The following is a 9,369-nucleotide window of genomic DNA, read 5'->3' on the forward strand; positions in this document are numbered from 1 at the left end:
CCCTTTCTGACTGGTTCATCCCCCTAGCTCTACCTTCCTTGGCCTCTATCGTTTTGCATTGCACTGTATGCACTCCCTTCCACAACATCACCACGGGTGCCTGCCAGTTTCACAAAGAAATTCATTTGTTCTATGTTATATCTCAAAGAAAAGTTGAGCAATAGCTAATCTGATACATTTTTTTTTCTATCTTCATGGAAGAAGACCAGAGTTCCGTTTGTTTGTTTGTTTGTTTGTTTGTTTTTCCTGTAGTTTAAATGCATCTTCTGGAGATTATGGTCCTTCCACCCTTTTATTTTTCTCTGCCTCGCCTTGCTCTGCTATCCATGCACAGACGTTGGCACAGGGGTGGGGGCAGCGAGGGATGTTCAGGGTCACATATGTGGTAGGGTATGCTCTTTACCACTTTCCCTTCTGTATTTTGGGGTGCCTTTGCATCTCACTGGAACCCATCTATTTTTCATCTTCTTTATTTAAACCATTTGATGCCTCAGCTTCTTATATGTAAAGTCTAGCTCACTATATCTTATGATCAGGAAACTTTCTGCTTTCAAAATGAAAGTTGCTCATTCTGACATAGCAATTAATTTTCTCCTTCCATGCATAGCTCTCCTACGTGGAGAAGATCCCTCTGTACCTCTGTGTGAGTACTGGAGCTCTGACAAGATGTGAAACACCTGCATGATTCTTTGAAGTATTCAGTCCATCATATTGTGTAGAAAAGATACAAATTATCCAGGTGTTCAGAAGCACCTGTAGGGTCAGGTAATCTTATATTCATATTCATTGTGATCCCTGGTAACGTGCAAAGCAAACTGCATATTTTTCTTCTTTCTCTCTCTCTCAATATTTTGAAATACTAGTTTGGATACCCGGAATTGCATAAGATATAATAAGATATAAATGCACTTGCAAATGAGAACAGGTGTCTATATTTGTTCATTTATCCCCTCCTCCTGTCTTCAAGCTGCTGTTTGAAGCTTTATGCAGGAGGCATACATGCACAAAAGAGACTGTCAGTACTTGGCTGAATCCTTGTCTTAGTAAGCGTTCTAGAAAAGTATCGCACAGTCAGGCTGATTACAGGTGCAACGAATCTATTTTCCCTAAGCTAGTTTTCTGTGCTGCCAGGCATATAACTCTCTGTCATCCAGCTATTCCTCCCCCACGCCCTTGTGTGAATGTGACAACCGACAAAGCAACTTCTGCAAATCTCTGCCTGGAAACGATGATCCTGCTCACTCTCTTTTTGGAAACAGTGAGGCTCAGATTTTGGTCCATGTATGAGATGATATTTCAAATCCAAAAACGGAAGTGCTTTGGGAGAGAGTCCCAGAGTAAGCCCACGAACTCCGGCTGGCCTCTTCTCTTCCAGGAGGTGCATTCCCTTGACATTGTTTTGACAGACAAATGAATAAACCCCATGTATTGTAGCATCGTAAACTTACTGTTTTCTTTCCCTTTTCTGGAAATTCAAAACCTCAGACATCAGTGGAGACATAGAGCAAGTCTTTATTTTCTGTATGTCGGCTTTGCAGGAGGGTTTTTCTGCCTGTTCACTTTGCACGGCTGCTGGTTGCGTCAGTCCTTTCTTCTTTATCTCTTCCAGACGCTGGAGAGGCAGAAGGAGGCTGAGAGGAGCTGGTTTCACAAAGCTGCCATCTGATTGGCTGGCCGCTGGTGGCTGGGCTATAAAAGAGACCCCGACAGGACTGGGAGGGAGACGCTCAGAGGATTCTGACAGTATCTTTACCGGAGAAAAGTCAAAGTGAGCTCCAAACAGAAGCCACAGCTCCTCCTGCTGCATTTCTTTCCTAACGTGAATCCCACGCTACGCAAGATGTGCAAAGGACTTGCAGGTCTGCCGGCTTCTTGCTTGAGGAGGTAAGATTATTTTCAGCCACTAAACCAGATAGTGTTAAACTTTCAGATAGACTTTTTTAGTTTTTGCATATCCTACTTACTAACCTAGCTCTTTGGAATTAGAAACAATGTGACCAGGAGAGCATCGGCCTCCTAGCTTTCCTCTAAGACTAGCTAGAAATTGTGACTTAGGAAGTGTTCTCCCCAGATCTTAGCACCTGTGTGTTGTTGTATATATGACCTCAGTTTTGAGGACTGTTCTTATCCTCTGACCAAGCTCTTTCTAATTAAGAAGTGATAGGAAGTTTTTAACTATATAGTGGTCTGTAATATCTCTACCTGTGATTACTGTCCTTTGAGCATCACTGGGGTAGGTAGACTCATGGGTCTAGTCAATCTTGTTTGGAGAGGGTACCCTAGGATGGGGTTTGGCTACATCACCAGAAAGGCACCGCACTGTCTATGTGATGCCACGGTATGTTTCACTCTGTGTTCTTATAAGCAAATGCTACAATAAAATGAGTTTCAAAACTGGGTTTCTTTTATCTGCTTTTACCTCTGATTCTTGAAATGTCATATGTGAGTGATGGTTGAGGAGCATTAATCATAACAAATCAGTTAAGGGCTTTATGGAAGCTCTTATCTTAAAGATACAGTTTTGTCAATGCACTGTCTCTTGACTTAAAAAAAGTTAAAGATATGCAAATATTCATGTTTTTGCCTTTTTTAAAAAAGGTATAAATAAATGCTTTCAGAGGATGATCATATATTAGCTAGTAGAAAAAATACAAAACTATTGCACATTACATTAATTAATCTTACAGTTAAAGGTAAAAGTCAATTCATAGGTATACCACCCCCTTTCCTGTTCCTCTGCAAATAGAGATAACCTTAAACTTAATTTAGAATTATCTCAGAAAGCACAGTCTTTTGTGCATGCTAAAGGAGTTTACCTTTCAAGTATTCTGTCATTCACTGAGTGTGAAAAAAAGAATTCTTTTTCTTTTCACCCTTTCCTGGCTGCTTTAAAATGAAGCAGAAGGGTCTGGGAGAGGGTACCTATGAAAACAGTGCCTCTGACCTCCACCATCAATTTTCTAAACTGAATGGAACAAATTACTCCAAGCTTCAGTTAACTCATATATAAAATTAATCACACAAAATACAGGAGTGTCAGGAGAAAGTTATGCTCTGGTAAATGTTTTAGGACACAGATGAATAATTGCTCTAGAGCGTTCCCCTCAAGGAGCTGAGAGGCTGTGCTGGGGAGGTAAACTCTGTGTCAGCAGGGTGAACGGCTCCCTCTTTCCTCGCTGGTGGACTGTGAATCATCTTGTCCAACACCTTCATACTGACACAGATGCCTGAGTCTCCAGAGGGAACGTGAGCTACTCATGGTCACATAGGTGATGGGTGGCAGCGTGCAGATCAGATCCAGGTTTCTTACTTCAGAGGTCACTGGAGTCATTTTGCTTTTTATTTTTATGTTTGTATTGTGTCATAAGGACAAGTGTAATGTACTTGCTAAGCATCCTTCCAAGTCTTCATGTAATGACTCCGCATCAGTCAGTAACTGTCAGGTCCCAGCCGGATCTGGCATTTGGAAACATGAAATGATGTTCTGTTTTGACCTAATCACAACTAGCTACATCATTGCCTTAGAATCACCTTAGCCATCATGATTAGATGTTCCTATCATTAAAGAAGACTTTGTATCCTGTGACCTTTTGGGGAAACAGGGGAGGGAAAAACAGTCTTGTAAAGGAGAAAAGACACTATTTTAGAAACAGTTCAAGAACATAATGGATTTCAGACTTTCTGGAGAAATGCAGATAGATAAGTCACTAATATATCAGTAGCCATCCTAAAAAATGTCCTTTTATCCTTGTGGTTTTCTTTTCCCCCATCTGAGTAGAAACATCTAGTCATTCATTTTTTTCAAAATGACATTAAAATTATGTCTTGGCTTTTATAAGAAAAGAGAGCCAAGCAAAAGAATAAATAACAAAGAGTGAGAAAGATGAACTAAAAACTTATTGTCAGGTCCTCCTCTTTGAGTAATTCACGCTCCCTGCCGATCCTTAGCTCCCTATTAAACAGTGGCTATGGGCTGGAAGCTCTGCTCCAATTAAACGATCACAAGCATCAGTGATGAACCCTGCTGGTTTCTTACAGTTTTTAAGCCTCAAATGTCCTTTATAGTGTAAATATCCGTATAGCATACCTATTAGAAAGGAAAGCTGAAGCAGCAGCGGGAGCTCAGATCTCAGCCTGAGCATTTGTGTTTAACCCCTCACCTTCCACTCCTCTCTGCCGGAGCCGCACACCTCTGTGTACATCCCGCAACATGAACTGCTTGGCCCGCCACATACAGGGCAGGAGTCGGACAGACCTTTACCTCCTGAGGTGCTTCTGCATTCCTCTGCTGGCAATGAGGCAGATGGAAATAGCAACCACCCTCCAGGAGGTGGCATGAGCCAAGAAGGTGCCCTGTGTCACAGTTCGCTGTTTGCTCTCCAGTTCCTAATAATTACTCAGAGAACAGTCAAGTTTCCAATGCGTTTCTGCTGGAGATAGCTAAGTGTTCCATTGGTCAAAATGACAGGTTTACAGAAGAGGCTCCTCAGGTAGACTGAAGGGTCAGAATTCCAGATACTGATGAAGGAGGCTGTGCTCTGGGTTTTGTAGGAAGTCACAGACAGAAGCAGGAGTGGAATCTCGTTTTCCTGAGAGTTCATGACGACTCCAACTCCCATTTCCTAAGTAAACTGCCTCTGCCCCGCTGTTAGAATGGGCTCTTTGAACTCTACCACTGGGGGGTCTTTTAAAGAGAGCTGATTATCATTATTCTTTTTCTTTACCCCCTCTTCTGCGCAGCGCAAAAGACATGAAACATCGTTTGGGTTTCCTGCTGCAGAAGTCTGAGTCCTGTGAACACAGTTCTTCCCACAGCAAGAAGGACAAAGTAGTGCTTTGTCAAAGGTAAGAGAAAGGGCCTTGGGGAGGCTCCACTGAGTATTAACTATCTGCTGACAGGGATGTTCTCTGAGGAGAAAGGAAGCTGTGTCCCTAGTTAAGCTGGATTTGGATCAAGGCAGCCTCCATTTTTACGGAGATCATACTTGCACTTGAAATTTCCATACATTTAGTGGAAAGACTGCTTTAATCAACAGTAGATCTCACCGTAAGGATGGAAAATAAAATCTCTGCATTTTATTCAGGGTCTTGTATTTTTTGCCCCAATTTTGTAAAATAGTATCCAAATTATTCTTTTTCTCTGTAATATCTCTAGGGTGAGCCAAGAGGAAGTCAAAAAATGGGCTGAATCACTGGAAAACCTGATTAGTCATGAATGTAAGTATGACAGCTTTTCCCCAACCGCCACCCTTCCCCTTCCCCAAGATAAAGCACACTGGATAGACAGCTTATTTCTTACTGTGTTTGATCAAATAGGAATTGCAGAAAGTCTTGGATGTCTTCTGTCTTCCAGACTCAGGAGAATCGGTCTGTTTAAAATTTTGCCGTCCCCTAGAGTGTTGTGACATACGGTGGAAAGCTCATGCACACTCTGTGCAGAAAACCATGTGGTTTTCCCTGTGGACAAAGGCTAGAGGGAAAAAAAATCCAAATATTGAGATTTCTTGCAGAATTAACCTCAGTTTCTCTTTTCCAAACCCACTTGGGCAATTGATGGTGGTGTAGGCATTTCACAAACATAACACTTTCTTGAAAGAGATTTCAAACGTTGAGCAAGACACACTAGGTATAACAGAGATCCAATAGATACCAGACAGAGATTAGGGTTACCTGACCACAAATGACCTCCTCAAAAGAGGGGGAAATAAGGGGTTATTTGAATTGATACCTTGTTCCCTCAGGTACCTCGTCTTTATCTGAAATGCAATCCCCACCAGCCCAGCCAGTGTGATGACAACTGTGTTTCTTTCTCCCCTATCGCAGGTGGGCTGGCAGCTTTCAAAGCTTTCTTGAAGTCTGAATACAGTGAGGAGAACATTGACTTCTGGATCAGCTGTGAAGAGTACAAGAAAATCAAATCACCCTCTAAACTCAGTCCCAAGGCTAAAAAGATCTATAATGAATTCATCTCGGTCCAGGCAACCAAAGAGGTAAGTAGGTCTTCACAGTAAAGAACTCTCTGGATCTTAGTGAAAGTTTCTAAAATTCAGCGGGCATGGTTCCTTAGCTGATGTAAATTGGAGATACAATGGCGGAGCAGATAATTACAATCTTGATGACCCTAAATAAATCAGTTCAGAAAAAGAGCTTTCAACCAGATGACTCAGATGATTCCCCCTTAATGAATTTTTCTGATGAATCTCCCCAGCTTGTGAGAAAGAATGGAGGATATTGCCTGCCCACCCTGAAGCAGATGACCCTTTAATGCTCCCTTTCCTGGACCAGGATGGAGCCCAATGTCCTTTTATTTCACTCCTGACACAGTTATTCAGTACAAAGCACACAGCCTGCCATCCTTACCGTGTAAATGTCTAATGGGGCCTTGGTCTCTGCCTCTCAGGTAAACCTGGATTCTTGCACCAGGGAGGAGACAAGCCGGAACATGCTGGAGCCCACGATCACCTGCTTTGATGAGGCTCAGAAGAAGATTTTCAACCTGATGGAAAAGGATTCATATCGCCGCTTCCTCAAGTCCCGGTTCTATCTTGATTTGGCCAGCCTTTCCAGCTGTGGGTCAGAGAAGCAGAAAGGAGCCAAGGGTTCTACAGACTGTCCTTCCCTGGTCCCCCAGTGTGCCTAATTCTCGCTCAGCGGTGGAGGGCAAAAATGCCAAGACTTTATGCCTGGAAAACCTGAGGCCAAATATTGATCTGCATTAAGCACCAGTGCTTTCTCCACATTGTAGCCTAGTATTCATGCTGCTGGCTAGGTGTGAGTCACTTCCATACGAAATCTAGATTTAGTTTTGATGTTTTGGTGTTCATCAGGGCAGGACCTCATTCCAGTCCAATTTTCCCAAATTTCTTTTAGGGTGCCATGTGAGCAAGTATTCAAATGATTGTCTTGGGGGTCTGGGTTTTCAAAGACTGTTGGCAGTTCTCGTCTCCGAAAAGTGTGACCTCAGGTTGGTTGGTTGGTGGTTGGGACACATCGTGTGACATCCACAGACACGTGTGTTCCGTTAGCCAGCACCTTCTCCGAACTTAAGATGTGTAAATGAGGTTGATCAATTCTATGTACGTATGTGTGTGTGTGCATATGTATACATGCATATATATTTTTGCAAGAATAGAAGAATAGACAGGAAAGACCCTAGGTGCTCATAACTAGAGTGTGTGTACATACTTACATGCATGGTCTGATTTCCATCTTTCATCCTGCAATTGAACAGGGCAAACTAAACCAGCTGCCCTGCAGGCTAAGAAAGGAAAGCTAAACTGTGGAAAGTTGACTCTGTAAAACTCCACGAGTCTTGCTGGAGAAGCATCAAAGGGACTTTATGTTTAATTTAACCACTGACAGCCTCCAAGTTGAACGGTATTCTAGGGAGTGAATATAAAGAATCTTATGCCTGACTGACACAGTGCTGTCTCGGGCTGGTCATCACTAATGGCACTTCTGAGTCCCCAGGCTGCTGACCTCCCTTCCTTTGCCTGGGTGCTTGGTGCATAATATCAACAGTCAGGTTGGTACGGAGTTGGGAAATGGGGTGCTTGGACTGAATGAAGAAATGGAGGTAAGGCCTTGCCAGCTCTGCCTACTATGCGGTGCTGGCTGAGGAAGGGCACAGAATTTAAATGTTAATATTCTTACCTTCTGCTCATCTTCCCTCTCTTGATTAAGGTGCTCTTCTCATGTTGTTTTTCCTTGAGAATTTTAGCTGTAAGACGAGTCTCCTTATTTCCCCGTGGTTGTTTGTTCCCCTATAATGGCTCTAGGCTCTATGCCTATCCTTGTAAACCAGCATCAGGGGAAAGATTATATTTTATAAGGGGAAAATGTTTTCGCAAAATGAAAAACCCTCGTTAAGTTTTTCTTTTGAAGGTAGAGTCTTGTTCATTCCACCCCAAACATCAGAGCTAACAGATCCTGAAGGCATTTCTTTCTAGGCTCTGAGATGAAATGAGAGACAAAAAGAAAAAAAAAAAAGAAAAAGGAAAAAAGGCTTTCAAGGATATCTTTTGTTAGAACTACTGTTTGTAACTTTCCAAGGCACATGAAATACTTGAAAATGTCTCATTTATGTTATTTATGATGTTTTGTACAATATTTTTATTATTGTATTGTTTTATAAATGGAGGTGCAGGATATCACCTGAATTATTAATGAATGGCCAGGAAGTAATTTTCTCCTCATTCTTCTAAAACTACTGCCTTTGAGGTGCACGTACATGCATCCATGAACACTGCACCATTTCTCCAGTATAAATTACATACATGGGCACCTTTGTGGCTTTTAAGTCAATAGATTGGATTGAAAAATGAAGACACCGGAGTGTGTGCGTACAAATCTCATTGTATTAAATACACAGGTTTCCTCAATTGTACCTTTTTTGTCTCTCTGCCAGTTTTGCTTTCAATGTCCCCAGAGTTTCTCATCAGTGTCCCTTTCTGTTATACACAGCTCAACACTTTATCTCCAGTTAACTCCAGGATCCAAACCTGTAACTCTACTGGTCTTGCCCTATTATAACTCTCATGACTTTCAAATTGCATCTGTACTCACGGACTGTTGTCTCTCCAGTAGGTCTGGAAGGTAATTCTGAATGAGAAGTAAATTATTTTATGTAACATACATTTCAAGCGTGTTTTTCAATTGTATTTCCCCCTTGTTTCATCACTCTTTGACATGCTGAACTTACCCACTCATGGTCCATGGACAGAATACTCCGTCCATATGCATGCTTATTTTTATCATCATGTGCTTTAAAGGCCTCAGAGCTGATGCTTCCAGTGAAACACATGCATCTTAATAATAAGGATAAATAAATGCTTCATACAAACTATTCGCTTGTAAACACATTAATGATCCACAGAGACATGTTATCAGAAATAGCAGGGTGTAGGGTGATGATAGAAAATGGCTTATATCCAATCTTTTATCTCTCCCGTGTCAGCTCTGAGACAGAAAGTGGAAAATCAGTGTTGTACTTTCTTCAGTTCCTGCCACTGAGCTGCTTACCTTTAGTCATAGAACCAAGGCAGTCTTGGCTACAGAGACTTTGCTAAATAGATTTGGTGGTTTACGGGCAGGTCCTCAATAAGTTTTCAAAGAGTAGAGTTCACCTCCCAGAGTAGATCTTTGTCTACCTCCTACTACCTGCCTGATTGAGAGGAGATGGGAGCAATAGGAGACTGAGGAGGTGGAAGGGAGCTACAGATGACTGAGGGGTAGATCTCTGCCCAGACTGCTCAAGTCCTTTTCTTGTTTTCCCTGGAAAGGAGGTCACAGAACATTCACAGTCTATGTCTGTTCTATAATGAGATCCCCACTTCTGTCATGCTTACAAGGTGTTAGGGACAGAGGATC

At 42.1% G+C, this 9,369-nt stretch overlaps 1 protein-coding gene across 2 annotated transcripts; it reads left to right on the top strand.

Moving 5' to 3' along the window:
• The first annotated feature begins 1,661 nt into the window (after nt 1–1,661).
• RGS4 (regulator of G protein signaling 4) lies at nt 1,662–8,845 on the top strand. Of its 2 annotated transcripts, XM_010953787.3 has the most exons (5): nt 1,704–1,884; nt 4,741–4,845; nt 5,156–5,217; nt 5,824–5,990; nt 6,401–8,845. In XM_010953787.3, exons 1-5 carry the CDS (start codon nt 1,841–1,843, stop codon nt 6,638–6,640), a joined length of 618 nt encoding a protein of 205 aa, XP_010952089.1. In that variant the 5' UTR covers nt 1,704–1,840; the 3' UTR covers nt 6,641–8,845. The 2 variants fall into 2 exon arrangements, with proteins under 2 accessions (XP_010952090.1, XP_010952089.1); XM_010953788.3 differs by lacking the exon at nt 5,824–5,990 and having other exon boundaries at nt 1,662–1,884; nt 6,401–6,618.
• Nucleotides 8,846–9,369: the final 524 nt, after the last annotated feature.

The sequence above is a fragment of the Camelus bactrianus genome, chromosome 21, assembly GCF_048773025.1.
Source record: "Camelus bactrianus isolate YW-2024 breed Bactrian camel chromosome 21, ASM4877302v1, whole genome shotgun sequence".
NCBI classification, from domain to species: domain Eukaryota; kingdom Metazoa; phylum Chordata; class Mammalia; order Artiodactyla; family Camelidae; genus Camelus; species Camelus bactrianus.

Bases quoted from the DNA above. Each gene is read 5' to 3' on its own strand.
- RGS4 (XM_010953787.3), top strand. From the start codon at position 1,841: ATGTGCAAAGGACTTGCAGGTCTGCCGGCTTCTTGCTTGAGGAG. The intron at 4,846-5,155 runs GTAAGAGAAAGG...TAATATCTCTAG, and splicing joins AAAGTAGTGCTTTGTCAAAG to GGTGAGCCAAGAGGAAGTCA. The intron at 5,991-6,400 runs GTAAGTAGGTCT...TCTGCCTCTCAG, and splicing joins CGGTCCAGGCAACCAAAGAG to GTAAACCTGGATTCTTGCAC.